This window comes from Diabrotica virgifera, chromosome 5 (genome assembly GCF_917563875.1).
Source record: "Diabrotica virgifera virgifera chromosome 5, PGI_DIABVI_V3a".
Lineage (NCBI taxonomy): Eukaryota > Metazoa > Arthropoda > Insecta > Coleoptera > Chrysomelidae > Diabrotica > Diabrotica virgifera.
The window spans coordinates 155,867,641-155,888,641 of record NC_065447.1 but is presented as its reverse complement, the minus strand read 5'-3'; the positions used below and the strand labels follow the sequence as shown (position 1 = coordinate 155,888,641).

At 32.5% G+C, this 21,001-nt stretch overlaps 1 protein-coding gene across 1 annotated transcript in view; it reads left to right on the top strand.

Annotated features, from left to right (window-relative positions):
- LOC126884526 (paired mesoderm homeobox protein 1-like) overlaps window positions 1-21,001 on the top strand; it is a 109,574-nt gene that overhangs the window by 86,385 nt on the left and 2,188 nt on the right. Inside the window, exon 3 of the mRNA XM_050650468.1 lies at window positions 11,639-11,805. Coding sequence (XP_050506425.1) covers window positions 11,639-11,805 — 167 coding nt within the window. The remainder of the gene's footprint in view (window positions 1-11,638; window positions 11,806-21,001) is intronic.

The following is a 21,001-nucleotide window of genomic DNA, read 5'->3' as shown; positions in this document are numbered from 1 at the left end:
AATTCTGCATAGAGATTTGTTTTTCCCGATTTCCTCCGACGAAAATTTTGCTCGGAAAATGCGGGTTTTCCCAACAAAATCTCTAATTTTCAAATAAAGTTTTAGGTAAGTAATTATTAATCAATAATTAAATAACTTAATGACATCAAAGCTTTCTTGGTATAGATTGTAATTCCAGAAGCCGGTGAAAATTAAACGAATATTTTAGCAACAATTCAATTGGTAATTAACAATTTACGATCGCAGTAATAACCAAAATAATCATGATACATTGATCAAACTTATTAAGATTATAAAGATGAGATGCTTATTTAATATTTTATCGACAAAATATAAATTTTTCGTTTTTGAAGTTATACTTCTTTACGGGCGTAATGACGGTGAAATTTTATATGGGAAAACCTAGCGACCGGGCGCATGCGCATTATAACTTTGTTCTGATTGGATGTTCAAATGACATGACAAAAATTATCCAATATGGCAGCTGTGGCACAGCTGTGGGACTGCGTTTGGTTATAATGTATGCTTGTTGCGTTTTAAAATTTGTAGGAAGAGAAACAACAAACAAAAAGTTAGTTAATGGTTATACTGCCTTTTTAAATAGTTTTCATATTATATTTTTGGACTTATTTACATAGAAGAGATGATTGTTTCATGCCAATGTGAAAGCTCATCAAACTGTGCCTAGTATGAGTGCCGCAGATCTCGCTTATTCGAAGCTAAAGAATCTTTCACTGGTAAGTGTTTTATAAATAGTTGATCAAATTTTGTTATGATATTTGAACATAGCCACTTTGCACGACGCAAGTGATTGCGAAATTTATTAGTCGTTATACGGGCTCCGATACCTACCTTGAACCTACCAAAATACATAAGTAGTATGTAATACTTTTATTTACATAATTTATATTTATATTTACATAATATATTGTCTTCTTACTCTATGTTTTGTTGTATTTTTTCAATTCTAAATCATTTCAATTCAAAATCAAAATAATTTAATTTACATAAGTTAAAAATGTCAAAAGGTTAATCTGTTTAGTTAGACGATCTTCGCACATAATGACAAGCTGTCTCTGTGGCGCAGTTTTAATGCGAGAGAATCCCAATACAACGCAAATACCAGCCGCGTGGTAAGTTGGTTCGAATCCCAATAGAAACTTTTATTTTTTTATTTTTTTTTATACATTTTATGATTGTAAGTATATTTATTATATAATTTTATTTTCAGAAAATATGTATTTAGTTAAAAATTTTTCCGACAATTAATGTTCAGAAATCATTTGTGACATTTTTAGTGTGTTTGTGTGTGTTTTATTTTTTTATTATTTTAATTTTTGGCACTGTTTTAATCAAAATGTTTGAGAAGTAGTAAGTATAAATTAATTTAATATTTAAATAAAATATAAATAAAAAGTATATTAATTTCGTTTATAATCATATAATCATATAATAGAAGTATAACTTCTTACGTGCGTACAAAGTACACACACATTATTTTTGCATAATCTTTTAATTTTGAAAAAAAAATAGTTATAATACGCTGGTCTAATTAGTAAAGTACAAAGAAAGGTTATTTACCAGCAATTTTATTGCTGGAATCGAATATTATGATCCTATAGATTAATAATATAGGTATGCAAAGTCCGCAGATTGGGTAGCTTTCGGCAAGTTAAGCTTTATCTTGAAGAATAGAGATATACCAATGTGTCTAAAACGAAGAGTTTATGACAAATGTATCTTGCCTGTAACTACATATGGACTGGAGACCATGGCCTTTACAAAGAAAACCTTAGAGCAGCTCAGTACAACTCAAAGAGCGATGGAGAGGGCCATGCTAGGGATTAGTTTGAGAGACAAAATTCGAAATATCGACATTCGTGAAAGAACAAAGATTACTGATATCGCAGAACGTATAGCAAGGCTCAAGGGGCAATGGGTCGGACATGTTGCCCGAGATAATCCCGAAAAATGGACACAGAGACCAACAAACTGGAGACCAAGAGAGAACAGGCGATTAGTAGGCAGACCGCAGAAGAGGTGGGCAGATGATATCAAACAAGTCGCGGGCAAACAGTTGATGAGAATTGCCAAGAGTAGAAATCGATGGAAGCGAATGGAAGAGGCCTATGTCCAGCAGTGGACGAACACAGGCTGAAGAAGAAGAAGAAGAAAGTCCGCAGTTAGTGTGCTACTTTTTTTATTAACAAAATGGCGCCACCAAATCTTGTTTTTTTCAATTATTGGTCTATAACTCCGAAGATTTTAAATTTACACCAAAAACACTCAAATAAAAATTCACCCCAATTTAATTCTACATAGAGGCATGTTTTTCCCAATTTGCTCCGACGAAAATTTTCCCCGGAAAATGTGGGTTTTCCCAACAAAATCTCGAATTTTCAAATAAATTTTTTGGGCAAGTAATTAGTTATTAATAATTAAATAACTTGGTGAAATAAAAGCTTTCTTGGTATAGATTATAACTGCAGAAGCCGGTGAAAATTAAACGAATATTTTAGCAACAATTCAATTGTAAATTAACAATTTACAGTCGCAATAACAACCAAAATAATCATGAGACATTGATCAAACTTAGAAAGATTATAAAGATGTGATGCCTATTTAATATTTTGTCGACAAAATATAAATTTTTCATTTTTTTGCATAATCTTTAAATGTTTAAAAAAAATAGTTATAAACAAATTAACATTTCTCAGAAATTGTTTATTATATTATTATTTAAAAAAATACTTAAGATGCGTATTTCAAAGGTCTTGAAAATGAATGCTTTAAAAATTTTTTCCAACCATTTGCAAAAAAAGTGATGAAACAGCAAAATAAACATACGATTACTCCGTTGTTTAAAATTTGTTTTATTTGTTTCTAAGCTTAAAAGTGAGTTTATGGTACAAACTAATTACTCTCAAAAAATACCAAACATTAGTTCAATGGTTATATTTTAATCAAAGATTAAAAATGTTTTTTTTTGTAACTTTTAGCGCGAAAGTAGGCTTGATACAGAGCCGTGGCGCTTTGGGTTATAATACATAATTTTATTTATTAACTAGTGCAGGTCGCGCGACGGTCGTCGTCTCGAGTGAAAATTTTAGCTACGGTACTGTATTAGTCTACTTTTGCGCGTGTAAATTACAAAAAAATATATTTATTATCTTTAATTAAAATATAAATATTAAACTAATAATCTATATTTTTTGTAAGTAATTAGCTTGTACTTTAAACTCACTTTTACGCTTTGAAAGAATTAAAAAACATTATAAACAACGTAGCAATCGTATGTTTATTTTGCTGTTTCATAACTTTTTTGCAAATAGTTGCAAAAAACTTTTAAACATTGATTTTCAGATCTTTGAAATACGCATTTTATCTATTTTTTAAAATTAGAATATCATAAAAACTTTCTGAGAAACGTTAATTTGTTTATAACTATTTTTTTAAACATTTAAAGATTATTCAAAAAAATTAAAAATCTATATTTTGTCGACAAAATATTAAATAGGCATCTCATCTTTATAAGATTTCAAAGTTTGATCAGTGTATCATAATTATTTTGGTTACTATTGCGACCGTAAATTATTAATTAACAATTGAATTGTTGCTAAAATATTCGTTTAATTTTCACCGGCTTCTGGAACTATAATCTAAACCAAGAAAGCTTTTAAGTCACCGAGTTATTTAATTGGTAGATATTTACTTATCTAAAACTTTATTTGAAATTTAAAGATTTTGTTGGGAAAACCCGCCTTTTCCGAGGAAAATTTTCCTCGGAGCAGATCGGGAAAACATGTCTTTATGCAGAATTTAATTTCGGTGAATTTTTATTAGGGTGTTTTTGGGTAAAGTTCAAATGTTCGGAGTTATGGAGCAAAAATTGAAAAAAACACGATTTGGGGGCGCCATTTTGTTAATAAAAAAAGTAGCACACTATCTGCGGACTTTGCATACCTATATTATTATTATATATAAGCTTCGATTCCAGCAATAAAATTGCTGGTAAATGACTTTTCCCAAAAATGGCCTATTCTCCGATAATCAGCCCAGACTAAAATGTTAATAAACAGATAGGAGTTTTAAATTTTCTTATTTAGGACTTCTCATTCTCATTGTGTTAAATAGATGTCGCAAAGCATCTACAAGCAAATTATTTTGTATAATTTTGCTTACTAAGACAGTTGGTTTTCGTTTTAATTCAGAGCAGACCAAAGGCCTCTGTGGAGATCCTAATAGAGTGAAACGTACGCAAGAGAGAGAGAATGAAATATCTTTTTAAATCAAATATGTCTTTCATTTTCTCTTTGTTTTACTCATACTATGAGTAGGTACACGGAATCAACATTCGTGGAATTTTACGTATATAAATTGACGATAATATGTGGAATACAATCTCAGAGTCCCCTAGTCTGCTTCATTTACTTATCGTTCGTTTGCTTTGCGAATTATAGAAAACACGTATTTAGGTTGTCACCAGAATCTTGGTTTCAGCGATAGAAGTTTTAAATTTTCTGATGTAACATTTTCTCTTTATTGCTTTATCAAAGAAAACAAAATCCGTATCCTGCAGTGATTTCCGAACCATCAGCTCAATGAGCCATATTTTAAAATTATTACTAACAAGCTGAAAATGCGAGCATCATCATAACGAAAACTTTGTTTATTTACGTATTTTAATTCATAATATGGAAAATTGCTATCATGAAAAGTAGTTTAGAATTAATAATTATGTTTTAATGTGCAATTATATAATTCTAATTTAAATGTTATGAACTATAAAGGTAGTTTACTCTTGATCGAAATTCATATTTTTTATATACCTCGTATAAAATTAATAAAATTTTATATATGATGGTTGCATCATAAATCTTAGAACATGAAGAGCTTTTTATGAAGTATAACTTTTCTTCGTCAAATTAAAAATAAAAGAGTTATAAATGGAAATGTTGTTGGTATCCATAATTTGAGAAAAATCATCAAATATTTTTTTCCATTAGAAGAATGTAATTGCACATATCAGACCATAAATTTTTATACCAAACAATATTGTTTCATATACTGTCGGTTCGCTAAACTCAGACACAACTGGCTAGTGATTTTAGTCAATAATTTTGCCAATTAGGCAAAAAAAATGATTACTAATTAGTTAATAATTACTAAATAATTAGCAATTTTGCCAAGTTTGACGAAATTCGCAAAAAACAAAAAAATTACCTACTAAAATAACTAGCCAGTTGTGTCGAGTTTAGCGAACCGACTATAGTTTAATTTCATAGCAAATGGAACAGTCCATTTATCATAAAGGGGAGGCCGTATACTCGTATAAACCTTTTTAAAGCTGTTAATAAATTATTGCTTTTAAAATATACTCAAATTGTATTTTTGAACATCTTATTTATTTTATATAATAATTAAATTCACTATCAAATGTCATTGATGTTTTATTAATACCTACTTAATTTAAAATTTAGTTTGACATTCACGAAGTGTCAAACTCAAATGTAAATAACCTATGCTTTGCTTAACAAATCGAGATTAAAGAACTAGCCTACTTAATAGCAACGATTTCAGCTGGACGTGTAGTGTGTCGGCAGAAAATAAAACCATTGTGACGTCACATTTTAGATTTTGAGGTCGATTATCTCGAAGACGGTTAGAAATATCGAAATGCCGTTTTCAGATTTGGATTCAGAAGAAAAAACTACATAAGAATCCATCGATAAATCTGATCTGAGTATTGCAGGAGAGGCAACGCAATAACACACACACTTCTGCGAATTTATAAACGAAATGTTTTCGTTGAAAATTATACATCAAACGATATATAGACTGTGCGAAGAGAAAATCAGCCATACACAGTTTGGTTTTCGGAATGCATTGGGTACGAGAGAGGCTTTCTTTAGTATACAAGTGCTATTTCAACGATGTAGACGTAAATTGCGATGTTTATGCATGCCTCATTGATTACCATAAAGCGTTCGATAGAGTAAAGCACGACAAGCTGATGGAGATACTTACCAATATTGGAATAAACACCTGTGATTTAAGAATTATCAGCAATCTGTACTGGAGTCAAACATCAACTATTCGGACAGAGGCAGGAGAATCAGACGATATCAAAATCAAACGTGGGGTCCGTCAGGGATATATATTATCACCACTGCTGTTTAACATCTACTCTGAGCAAGTCTTTCAAAAAGCTGTGGATGATGTTGAAAACGGAATTAGAATTAACGGAGAATGTATCAATAACATAAGATACGCAGACGACACTGTGGTATTCGCCGACAGTTCTGAAGGCCTCCAGGAGTTAATGAACAGAATCACAGAAGTCAGCCAGAGATACGGACTTTCACTAAACACTAAGAAAACAAAATGTATGATGATCTCTAAGAAGGAACAGCAATTTGGACGAATCAATGTGATCGGTCAACAAATAGAAAGAGTAAAAACATATACCTATCTTGGTACGAACGTCAATGAAAACTGGGACCATTCCATAGAAATTAAATGTAGGATAGAGAAAGCAAGATCTGCATTTCAAAAAATGGCTAAGTTATTCAAATATCATGAGTTATCATTGCCCATAAAAGTCAGGTTACTGCGATGTTATATCTTTTCTATACTGTTGTACGGAGTTGAGTCGTGGACTCTCACAGACGCCACCTGCAAGAAAATTGAGGCTTTTGAGATGTGCCTTTATCGTCGAATTCTGAAGGTATCTTATACCAACCACGTTACTAATGAGGGTGTTTTGCTGAGAATGCAAAAAGAAAAAGAGCTGTTAAAAAAAGCAGCCAAAATCGAATACCTCGGTCACATCATGAGAAACAGCGAAAGATATGGACTACTGCAACTAATCTTGCAAGGAAAAGTGAAGCGAAAACGAGGACCAGGAAGGCGAAGGATTTGATGGCTGAAGAATCTACGCACATGGTTCAACACAACAACCACAAGTCTTTTTAGAGCAGCAGTGTGCAAAGTACAGATTTCCATGCTGGTCGCCAATATCCGAAACGGATAGGCACTACAAGAGGAAGAAGAAGACTTTCTCATTGTGCTAAACAGTTATGAGGTAAATGAGAATTGGCAAGAAGATAAAGAAGGGACATGGAGGAACCAACTTTGAATGAAGGGAAAGATATAGATAATATCAGACTTAAAAAATAACAAACGTTCCTGTGTTTAATTCTGAATTTTACCGTCGTACCTTTTAATTTTAATGGGATTCTGTGAATAGAAAATTTATGTGGTCGTTACTAGTTCATACTGTTGTTTTGATGTTACAAAATCCTGTTGTTATTTGTGTTTGTGTCCCTGTTTTTATTTTTGTTATGGGTTGATTGTATAGGAAATTAGCATATTTATAGCATTTAATTAGGATAAAACTAAATACATTCCAGGAACAATTTATTTATTATTTTATTTTTGATATTATGAGATCTTACTGATCTTAGGATTGATAATTCACAGAAAATGACGGCAATTCAGTTTGCTAACCGCGTTTTCATGAATCTCCTTATTCAGGCCCCTAATGAGTAGGCAAACACTTATACACAAGCATTAAAATCCTTTAGATTGTCACTTTTACCATTAAAAATATTTAACACACCAAAAACATTATTTGTAAGAAAATTGTAAAATATGCTTTTGGTCTATTGATTCTATTCATAGATTATTTTCATCCATTATGGTAATTAACCTTTTTAAAAACCATATAAAAGCAAGTAGATGGAATTCTTAAGGAGAAACTGCAGAGTAACAAGAAAAGATAGAATAAATAATAACATAGAGATTAAGAAAAGAATGGGAATCAACTTATTAGACCAGGGCGCATCTGCTGTAAAAATATTAGTACATTTGGACGTTGAGAGGTGACTCAAATTTTTTTGCAGAAATTGCTTGAAAATAACTCAAATAATAATATTTGAGTTATCCTCCCTCTCAAAAAGGTCCGGAAGATTGTTTAAATAATCAAAATGTCAAAAAATGAAGGAAAAATTCGATTTTTTTCTTCGTTTTTTTATTATAACTTTAAAAGTATTCATTTCCGAGAAAAGTTGTACTGAAATAAAAGTTGCGTAATTAAATTTTCTACAATATAGAATTGGTTAATTATTTAAAAAATAGTCACCCTTGTTGCAAAATAGCAATAAGTGCGAAAAAAAAACATACAAAAACAAGTATTCGCATTTTACGTTTTTCAACCATTTATGCTACACTTAGGACCTTCATATTTCACCCAGAAAAACTTTATGATACAGTAAAACAATATTGTAAATTTCATTAAGATCGGTTTAATAGATTTTGCAAAATAAATTTTGCAATCCAGCTTTCGCAAAAAAAATTTATTTTTTCAAAATGTTACAGGACTGAAAATAAAGCAGATAGCAAGTTGAAATTTTTTGCTTATAGAAGTGTACTGTTCCTTTCATTTACAATTTGCAAAACTAAAAGCGATTAACTACCACGGCGTCAGGAATTTTTTTAAACAAACAATAATTATTGGTGCTACGCGCAGGACAGCGGATAATTTGCTCTGATTGGGCATTCCATTGACCTTTGATAATGATTGATACATTTTAATTTTTATTACATTTCGGTATAAATAAATAAATTTGTTTCTGGCAAAATAAAAACACATACTCTATCCTTTGAAATAACACTTTTTTTAGCAAAAACTTTCTTTGTTCATATATTTTAACTTAGAGAATAAAAGTTTATTATTTTTAAACATATGCAATTGTTTAAACAATATTTCACAAACAATAATAAAATTAGTTTGATTTTTGTGGAATTAAAATATTAAAATACAACAAAATATAAAGTAAGAAAATAATATATTAGATAAAGATTGGAAGAAATTTTGATGGAAATCAACTTGTGTGAATCGAACACCGCTGTCCTGCTCGTAGCACCAAAAATTAATGTTTATTTAAAAAATTTCCCGACGCCGTGGTAATTAATCGATTTTAATTTTGCAAATTGCAAATGAAAGGAACAGTACACTTCTATAAGCAAAAAAAATTCAACTTGCTATCTGCTTTTGCGAAATTTTTTTTGCGAAAGCTGGATTGCAAAGTTTGTTTTGCAAAATCTATTAAACCAATCTTAATGACATTTACAGCGTTGTTTTACTATATCATATAGTTTTTCTGGGTAAAATATGAAGGTCCTAAGTGTACCATAAATGGTTGAAAAACGTAGAATGCCAATACTTGTTTTTGTATGGTTTTTTTCGCAATTATTGTTATTTTGCAAGAAGGGTGACTATTTTTTAAATTTTTAACTAATTCTATATTGTAGGAAATTTAATTACGCAACTTTTATGTTAGTACATCTTCTCTCAGGAATGAATAGTTTTAAAGTTATAATCCAAAAACCATTAAAAACATCGAATTTTTTCTTCATATTTTGACATTTTGATTATTTAAACAATGTTCCGGACCATTTTGAGTGGGAGGATATCTCAAATATTTTTATTTGAGTTATTTTCAAGCAATTTCTGCAAAAAAATTTGAGTCACCTCTCAACGTCCATCTCAAAACAGATGCGCCCTGGACTATATATAGAAGCACATTTCTTCAAAAAACGTAAGGTAAGGTCGCCAATTAAGGCCACCTTAAGGTTTAAACATCTGTAATATTTTATTCAGGAACAATATGGGGGAAAACTCTTGTATACGTATTGCCTAACATTTTAGCTATCTAATTTCAGGATAAAATACTTACTAAATAAATAAAGAAATATAAAATTTCAACATTGAATAAATCTGGAATTATTTGGCCTTATTAGGAACTGGTAGCTTAATAAGGCCAGTTTCATTTTTTACGCAAATTGAGGTGGATAATAAATTTTAAGGCTAAGAATTAAAGAACAAATACAAAATTTAGTGAAATAGTATATTAAGTATGGAGAACGGTAAGGGTTTTATACCGATCGAAGACAATTGTTTGGACGAGGAGCGGGGCGACGACTCCAATTATTGTCTGAGATCGGTTACCCTTAACTTTCGACATGCTTATAACGTTTTTTGCACGATTGATACCATTATAAATTATAAAATTAAACATTTTCGTCATATTGACTAGTTTCATTCATTTTATCAAGATAGATACTTTGGTTGTTAGGTAGTAACTAGGGTGCATAACAACAATGGAGAATTGAGTTTTTATTTAGTTGTCAATAATTTTAAGTACAATTTTGATTATTATAAATTAAAATATGAGCGAAAGTGAATTTGAAGAAATTGAACGGGCTTGGGAAGAAGGGTGTTCCGCAATTATTCCCGAAAAATCCAAAATCCGTTATCAAAATACCTACCAAAGTTTTAAAAAATGGTGCGAAGACAAGAATTTAAGAATCGAAGAAAAGACTCTATTGGCATATTTCGTTCAAAGACATGCAGTTGAAAGCTCCTGGAAGCCTCTGGGCAGAATATTCAATGATTAAATCCACCGTTTTTCTTTATGATGGCATTGATATTTCCAAGTTTTCAACTTTGATCGCGTATTTGAAGAGAAAAAATGTTGGATACTACTAATGTATGCGATTCTGCAGGAGTTTCTGTTAGAAGTGAAACCACAGCCCAAACAAGTGGGATTTCATTAAATAATTTAACAAATTGTACCATAAGTTTCAATATTAATAAATAATTCGTTAGTTTTCTTTTTTCTTTCAAAAAATAAATTAAAATTAAGTGATTTTTTAACTCGACGGTAAGTGAATTACTTACCGTCGAGTTGGAGTACTTACCGTCGAGTTGGATTACTTACCGTCGAGTTGCTAGTAAATGTCACCTACTGACGTAAAATCTGTCACGGTAAACAGTCAAAAATTATCAATCGTGCAAAAAAAACTTTTATTCATATTAAAAACAAAAATTTGTCAATACATTAAGCACACATATCGCACATTTACACACATCTAGGACAATTGGCTTTATTAGGACACTGTCTACTTTTTTTATTTAACATAAAAAAATAATAAAAAGCAATATAGAGAAAAAACAGTTTCAGTTGCTTAAAAAGAATTAATTTACTATCGCTTTACAAAGAAAAAATAATTGACTTATATTCATTAAGTACCATTTTAGTAATTTTATAACTTACCTAAAATTTATAAACGAACTTCCGCACCGTAATAAACACGTGTCTAGTCTACTTGGCGCTGCTATGTGATACTACCGACTGAATGGCGTAGACGATTTTGACTGGGAAAGACATTTACGGTGACCTCTAATATATAATATCTATATTTAAGAAAATATTTGCAATTGGCCTAATTAAGACACTGGCCTTATTTGGCGACACTATATACAAACTAGGCTTTTATTTAATCGGTCCTTAACTTTATCTTGATGTTCAGTTGTTCTAGTTTTAACATATTTTTAGTAGAGGCATAACTATTTGATCATGGAAGTCTCTAAAATGTGAACCATATTATCATGTATAAGCAATCTACTATATCACTTTGATCTCCAGCGCAACAGATAAAGCTAACATATTTCACTACATTCGGGCAGGGGTCACATATCTGATCCAGATGTGATATATCAAGAATTATCAATGTGTTTTTTATGTTTAGATATCATTTCTTATTCGAATTCATTTTTAATATTATTTTTTAGAAACATCATGTGAAGAAAAGCTAAAGAAACCAAGAAGGAATAGAACAACTTTTACAACAGCACAATTAGCAGCTTTAGAAAAAGTTTTTGAAAAAACACATTATCCAGATGCTTTCGTTCGAGAAGATTTAGCAACAAGAGTTAGTCTTAGTGAAGCCAGAGTACAAGTAAGTAGACTTTGTTTTAACATATTGTTTTCATTTTCACAATCGTCAGAACAATGGGACTCAACCATCGTGGACGACCGTTTAGTCAGTTTTTTACGATTTTGTGATTCTCGAATAAAACTCGAAATTTGGCTACGTTTATCAAAATGTTACGTCTAGTCGACTCTTCTCTATGCAGTTGAAACATGGACATTTAAAACATTAGGGGAATGGGGGGCATGACGGGGTTGCGAGGTAAGACGGGGTACCGCACAAAAACAAGAAACTACACGTTGGTGAAGAGCATGCAGTAACTCAATAGGAAGACTCATTCGACTAACGGTCACTGCAAGAGAAACCGTGAATGAGAGTGCACGCGTTTTTTGTTTACAAACGGAAAACTGTTTTAGCGCTCCGTTGATCTAATTTTGTGTAAGGACATCCATCGTTATTTTAAGGTAATTATGATCACCTCATTAATGTCTTTTTTATCGTTGTTTACTAGTATTCTTATTTTGAGAATGGCATATTGTTTGTGTGAATACGTTAAACATTTAATTAGTGAATTTTTTTTGTTCAAAGTTACCTTTTGAGGCAAGATGGGGTATTGGGTGCGGGGTATGATGGGACATTGGTGGTAAGTCTGGGTTAATTTAAATTTCTTAATAAATAACATTGGATTATTGTTTTAGATAATACCATGGTACGTACTTACAAGAAAAAAACAAAAAGAGGAGAGTGGTCGAGAGATGCTATGAAAACAGCCATAGATAAAGTGACATCGTCAGAACCCTGGGTAGGCTGCCAGATCTGTGTATGTTGAGCTCACAATGCTTGTGCTGGGGTGGACAATGAAGATCTGGAGCAAATGCACATTTTTGTTTGTTTTGTGAGAATTAATTGCCATCACCATCATGCCCCAATTCCATTACCCCATCATACCCCATAGTATCCCATATAGCACACAACGTCCGATGTACGTCCATATAACGTACATTTAAAGTTCAAACGTCCATGGACCAAAACTGGACGTACTATGTACGTACATTACGGGACGTCCATTGGACGTTTGTTTTCAACGTACATTGGATATCCATTTCTGGTCCATGGATATTTTACACAAAACGCGACTATTATATTAAGTCCCAATACAAACTAAATGAGAATCTTCTTGACAACGTTGTCGCTCTTCGCGCTATCGGTCGTGAAAGGTGTAGTATTAGGCAGGTACTTTTAGGGGATTATCGCTGTTAATTTGTTGTGGAATACTGAAGGATGGTTTATTTATGATAATTCACAGAATGGCAAACGCGCTTGTAATATACAACAACGGTACTGACTCTAAAAATAGTTTGGAACAGAAACAGAACAGTCAGTCAGCCATTGTTTTGATTTGCTTGTCTAGATAATGTTTAGAAGAAATGCGTTCAATGTGCTTCCCCGTTTAGGATTTTGTCCTCTTCAGGGTTTGAAGTGAATGTATTGTGTTGGCAGTAAAGCAAACAGTCCGAAAACCGCACTGGGGCAAGTGTCGTGTCCTGGTGTTTTTCCTTGGTTATGCCGGACGGTGGTGTCCAGAAGGCTAAAAGTCAACAGAGAAGAAAGTTTTGATGGATTGTTGTTGGTTCCATAGACATTTACGTGTACTGTCCGTGCTTTGCTCTAGACCAATCTCCCTAGAAACCTTTGTACAACGACAGGCAAGCCTGCGTCCCTCGTCGGCGGTCAGGAGGTGGCTTTTGAGCGCAGCGTGGACAGTGAGCGTTCGAGTGGAGAAAATAGTTGCGGCTATTTTCTTGGGACGAACAGGTATAATTGTGCAATGAAGTTGGGAAACCGCAAAAAACCAACTTCTCCCTGTTCGGGGTAGGGAAAAGGATGTGTTACATGTGGGTACGGTAGGCTAACGGGGTAGCCTCAAGGATGTTTTCGTACTCCACCGGGAGTTCGTCAATGCATGTTTGCATTAGAGCGGACGGTACATGAATCTTTTTGTGTTTGGGCTTTCGGTGGAGTACGTGGCCGGAAGATGAACAGAAACATTTGAGAGATTCTTGTGTGTCGGAAGGGGGGCCGTTGATTACTTTGATTGTGAAGTTCCTGTTCAGAGAGTTTATTCTCTCGGTGATTTTGGGGGTGTTCGAGATGTTATGGATATTTGAAACAGAAACAGAACAGAGATTAAACCTCTTTTAATGTGCATGCTTCCTAGGGCGTCTATCTGAATCTCGTCTTTATGAAAATACATCCTGTGATATATTTATGTTTTCTGTTTATCGTGCAAGTGCAGTCGTGCATAGCATTAATGAAGTTCCTAGTTCCTATAATAAAGTATATATATTATAATGAAGTTATAGTAAAGAGAAATAAAAAAGGTCTTTTGTGTAATATTTTTAAGTATCTATAAGTTTAGTATTATAAGGAACTATTTCCTATAAAAGCTTTTTGCTATGTATTCACAAAATTATGGACACTGGATTGCTTTCTAAAAAGTGCCCTACAAATGTCCATAAGACGTACATTAAATGTACATAAGGTGTACACTGAAAGCTCCAATACAACGTACAATGTACGTTTGTAGCGGACGTTCTATGGACGTCCAATTTTGTGAACTCTGGACATTCGTTGGACGTCCATCGGATGTCCATTGTACCTTAGCGGGACGTCCATTGGACGTTCCAATGTACACAGATGTACGTCCATTGGATGTCCATAAAACGTACTTGTGCTATATGGGATGGGGCAAGATGGTTTTTCATAATGTTCTTATTAATGGCTAATTGTTGAAAAATGTGATAGGTTGATTTTCCAAAGATTGTACCCAATCATAGTTAAATTAATGACGTAACGCGCCATCAATTAGTAATAGTAATAAACGTAGTAATTATGTTGTATTTTTGTTATTTTCCTTAGCTACCCCATCATACCCCTCCTTCCCTTAAACGTAAATAAGATAGAGGCCTTTGAAATGTAGATCTACCGGAGAATCCCCAAAATTTCATGGACATCGCATACCTCAAACAAAGAAGTGCTGCATAATACGCAAGGAAAGAGAACTTTTCAATACAGTGAAAGTTAGAAAAACATCATACCTAGGCCACATATTGAGAAATAATAAGTACCAAAATGCTCAACTAGTAATGAAAGGAAAGATCGAGGGAAAGAGAGAACTTGGAAGGAAAAAACTATCGTGTCTAAGAATCATCCGACAATGGACAGGGCTAAATTTTGAACAGCTAATAAAAACAGCTGAAGACAGAGAAGAGTTTGAAATTCTTCTTCTTCATGTACCATGTCCTTTCAGAACGTTGGTTACCATCATAGCTATCTTAATTTTATTCACTGCCACCCTAAATAGCATGCTTGTATCAACACCATACCATTCTCGCAAGTTCTTCAACCATGAGGTTCTTCTTCGTCCTGGATTGCGTTTGCCTGCTAATTTTCCTTACATGATATTTTGTAGCAACCTATATTTGGAACCTCTCATTACATGTCCGAAATACTTCAGCTTTCTCTGCTTGATGATTTTTATGATCTCAGTAGTCTTGCTGAGACGTTCTAGTATTGTGGAGTTTCGAATCTTCTCCACCCAGGAAACTTTTAAAATTCTTCTATAGCACCAAATTTCGAAAGCCTCAAGGCGATTTAGATCGATTTTATTCACAGTCCAGGACTCGACATCATAAAGTAAGACCGAGAACACGTAGCAGCGAAGTAGGCGGATGCTAATTTTGGGTCTCTGTTACATAACACCTTGGACATCCTTCTAAAAGCGGCTCTTGCCTGCTGAATCCTAAATCTAATTTCGCCGTGACTTTCTGCGTTACAATTTAATTGCTGTCCAAGGTAAACGATTTTATCAACCTGCTCAAATTTGGTATTATTTACATATGTATATAGACGGTTTTATATGCTGTTGTTTACTTATTACGAGTATTTTGGTTTTCCGTATGTTCAGATCCAGACCTGCCTCCCTACAACTCTCAACGACACTATCAAGTAGTGTTTGCAGATCTTCTTGACTACAAGCAACGCTAGAAGCTAGGAGTACTGTATCGTCCGCATATCGCAAATTATATTGATGACTTCACCGTTCACAAGTATTCCTTCTTGTTTTTCAGAAAGTGCTTTTCTGAAAATTCTTTCGGAGTAAACGTTGAAAAGCAGGGGTGACAAGAGGCATCCGTGCCGTACTCCTCTTTTAATAATAATAGCCTGTGATTCCACACCATCTACTAAAATTGATGTTGTTTTATTCCAATATAAATTTGCAATTATTCGAACATCTCTGCCGTCCAAGCCAATGTATTTTAGAGCTTCGATCAATATAGAGTGCTTAACACGATCAAACGCCTTTTGAAAGTCAATAAAACAACAGTATATGTCTACAGATATATCTCGACATTTTTGAGCAAGTGCGTTAATTCCAAACAGTGCCTCTCTCGTTCCAAACCCGTTACGGAAACCAAACTGTGTGTGATCCAGGTATTCCTCGCATTTATTGTATACACGATCATGTATTACCTTCAGAAAAATTTTCAAAAAATGGTTTAACGAACTGATAGTTCTATCTATAATCAGCACAGGTTTTTGCTGTTGTCTTCTTAGGTAGAGCTATAAACAGTGAATTAGACCAACCATTAGGTGGTTGTCCGCTGGTATAAATGGTATTGAAAAACGAAGTTATAGCCTCTAAAACATTGCTATCATTTATAAGCTTGTATATTTCAGTTGGAATTTCATCAGGACCAGTCGCTCTGCCATCTTTTGATGATTGTATGGCTTTTATTACATTAGAGGGTGTTATTAGGGGTCCGTCGCAGTTAGTAAGATCGGGAGGTGAACTACTCATATCGTCTTCGAATAGGTTCGTAACGTAATTTTCCAATTCTTTAAGTTTGTCCTCTACTTCAAATATTACTTTACCATGTTCATCCTTTAGCAATGCAGTTTGTTTCTTATTGAAGATACCATCCGCTTCTTTCACTTTTCTATACATGTTAAACGTGTCGTATCTGTTTTCAAGTTCTTCAATGTCATGACACTGTTTGGCTAGATGTTTACTCTCGGCTTCTCGTATTTTACGTCTAATTTCTTTTTGTATGCTGTTATAAAGTGTTTCGTTGTTTTTCGCTAGTCGCCGTTGTTCCATCAAATCCAATATGTCTTCTGTCATCCAAGCCTGCTTTTTTAGCTTTGACCTGCCTTGTAAATTTCTCATATAGATTTCTTTTACTGTTGTTACGATTTTATTTACAATTATTACAATAGTTTGCAATTGCAGTAGCCAACCTCCATTAAGAAGAGCAGACAGTTTAAAAAGAAGATAGGAAACAAATTATGATGACAAAAAATATTCATCCCCGATCTAATATTGTCATCACTTTTTGTATACATAACGTAATGTTTTAAATAAAAAGAAAAGGATAAATAAGATGAAATTTTATCTAGATAAATAGACGGTTTGTGGAATGAAATCTTAGATTCCCCTTAATATTCTTCCGATTTGTCGTTCGTTTTTGCTTTACTTTACTTACTTAGTCCTAACCCTTTCTACCTTTATGTGTAAGGCTGGTGGAGTTGAGTTTGGCATTGTAGTTATGCTTTCCGATGTTGTGTTAGGTTTCTTGCTCTTTCCAATGTCAATCCTTTCTTCTCGACTTCTTTCCTGATTTCATCTACCCACATAACTCTTGGTCTACCTCTGTTGTTTTTCTCCTGCACTCTCGTTTCGAACACTCGTTTTGTTAGTCTCTCGTTCTAGTGAGGCAGATTCGTGCAAATATTATAAGAATTGTGCATTTAATGATAGAAGCATATAATTTGGACCACATATACTACAAATATAGAGGTATAAAATTAGATATATGAGGCTATCTCAGATTTTACCTTTTACACAATTGGCGGGCATTTAAAATGGCGACGATACATATGTGACTAATAGCACGATAACTTTTAAACGAAATGTCCGACTTCAACCAAATTTGGTATATGGGTTATTTTTTTGATGTATGAGATCGAGATTCCTAAACCGAAACAATTGGTTTACCAAAAGTTGTATTTTTCCTGAGTTTTTATGTAAAAATATGTTGCTTTTTTTAAATCTTTCACCCTGTATATATTAATTTTTCAAAAATCTAATACCGGCATTGAAAAGAGCATAACAATATCTTTTAGGGAATATTTTGAACTTTTTAGTTATGTTAATTACCATGTAATAAATGCATAACTCTGTGGCTTGGTTCTAAAAGGGTCAATGTCAAATTTTTGTTTTTTTGTACAGCTTTCTTTTGAATTTAATATTGACCAAACAAAATGAAAAAAATTGAAATTGGCCATTTTAACACCAAGTCACATAATGTGGCTTAATGCTAAAAGAGCCAATGTCAATTTTTTGCATTTTGTTTGGTCAATATTAAATTCAAAAGACAGCTGTACAAAAAAAACAAAAATTTGACATTGGCCCTTTTAGAACCAAGCCACAGAACTTATATTCACATGTACCTATGTGCGGCAAATTCGTGCAAATATTATGAAAATTATTGTGCATTTAATGAGAGAAGCATATAATTTGGACCACATATACTACACATAAAAAGGTTCAAATTTAGATATGAGGCCATCTCAGATTTTGCCTTTTACAAAAAAGGCGGGCATTCAAAATGGCGACTATACATATTTGACTGATAGCACGATAACTTTTGAACGAAAAGTCCAATTTCAAGACCAAATTTGGAATATAGGTTCTTTTTTTTATGTATAGGATCGAGCTCTTGAACCGGAAACATCGGTTTACCAGAAGTTGTGTTTTCCTGATTTTTTTGTAAAAATATGTTATTTATTTTTTCAATTCTTTCACCCTGTATATACTAATTTTTCAAAAAGGTAATACCGGCATTGAAAATGGCGTAAAAATATTTTTTAGGAAATATTTTGACCTCTTTATTTATATTAATTACCATTTAATAAATGCATAATGTATCTTCACATGTAGGTACGTATGTGCTGCAGATTCGTGCAAATAATAATATAAGAATTATTGTGCATTTAATGGTAGAAGTATATAATAATTAAATTCAAATTTAAATTTAAGGCTATCTCAGACTTTGTCTTTTACAAAAATGGCGTGCATTCAAAATGAATCTGCCGCCCATAGGTACATGTGAAAATACGTTATGCATTTATTAAATGGTAATTAACGTAACTAAAAAGTTTAAAATATTTCCTAAAAAATATTTTTACACTCTTTTCAATGGCGGTATTACCTTTATGAAAAAATTATATATACAGGGTGAAAGAATTGAAAAAAACAACATATTCTTACATAAAAGAACAGTAAAAACACAACTTCTGGTAAACCGATTATTCCTGTTCAAGACCTCGATCCTATACATCAGAAAAAGAACCTATATACGAAATTTGGTTGAAATCTGACGTCTCGTTCAAAAGTTATCATGCATTTTTGTACAAGACAAATTCTGAGATGGCCTCATATCTAAATTTGTACCTTTATGTGTGTAGGTCCAAATTATAATATAGTTCTATCATTAAATAGAAAATTGGTTCACATATCAACTGCACTATTCGACATTCTTCACACGTGCCCGAACGATCTAAGTTGTCCCTCTACTATATTCTCATTGATTGGTTCTAGTTTTAGGTTTTGTCTGATTGTTTTGTTTCGTATTTTCTCTGTCTTCTGGTTTTCTCTGTCTTGTTTTCAGTAGGTCTTTAGATTTTCAGATCTAAAATTTCGAATTGTTTTAACCAGATGTCGCTACAGCGTCTAAACGAAAATTATTGTTTATAATTTTGATTGGTGAGACAGTTCGTTTTTTTTTTGTTCAGGGCAGACAATAGGCCTCCTTGGGGAGCTCAAGAGAGTGAAACGTACGTGATAGGATGATGGTCTACCTCTGAAACAAAATGAAATATTAACTGTCTTTCACGTTCTATTAGTTTTAGTTCTATCTGAGTACGGAGAACCAGGAATCGATGAAATTTTATCTAGATAAATATATAAGTATGGAATATAATCTTACACTCCCCCTGGTCTTCTTCTTATTTATCGTTCGTTTGCGTTGCAAATTGTATGAGGCACAAATTTGGGTTGTCACTAGTACTTGTAACCCGATCAAAGAACAATCTGACCCCAAAAAAAATAAAGGAAGGATGAAAATTTGGGAATAGGTAGTTTAAATTGTCTATTATTATATAAGAAAAAGTTTACAACTCTACATCCCCTCCATTTTATAAAAAAGGAGGGGAATACCCCCTCTCGAAGATGAAAAAAATACATTCAAAATAAGATCGGAATTAGATAAAATGACTAATTCTAAACAACTTTTCTTCAATAGAGTTTTTCACTAAGTCAATACTTTTCGAATTATTTGCGAGTGAATATATTCATGTTTAACAAAATAAAACATGTTTTTGGACGGTTTTTCGGAGATAACTCAAAAAGTAAGTATTTTAGCGAAAAAAATATTCTTAGCAAAAATATAGCCCATAAAAAATTGAAAATAATGCTGTATACATGAGGTCTATAGACCCAGTAGAAGCAGAGTTGCAGCTAATGAAAAGTAGGTTCTTCTTCGTCAAATTCCAAATTGAATATTTCAATGTGAAATAACCCAAAAACGGAGCACTTTTAGGGGAAAACTTATTTGAACTTTTTCAAAGTGTTTAAAAAAAGGTTTATTTTTGTTTTTTGAAAAAACTTGTAATATTAAAATTAAGTGAATTGCGCTCAAAATATTGTTGTTTTTTTTTTATTTTTTGGTAAAAAAAAATCGCGAAAATCACCACCTAATTAGCACATATACATTTTAACATTACCACTTCACAAGTTACTTTGTCTATGTATTATTTATATGATCTATAAGTTTCATCGGTTCAAAGTGCTTCGTTTTTAAAAAGCTGTAGTTAAAATGGCTTGAACGAGTAACTAATCACGAGTTTAGGCAAATTTTGAACAGCCATAGCATAACCAATTTTTGTCTAACACGAAAACAAAAAATCAAAAAATGTTCAGGAAAGCAAAACGTACATTTTATTACTCTTTGAGATTTTTGGTATTCCTAATTGTTTTTAAGTTAATTCCATAAACAATTACGATTTTTTTCAAAATAAAAAAAAATGTTTTATTTTAAACCAAATTTTTTTCAAAACTGAGCACTTTGAACCAATGTAACTTATAGATAATATAAACAAT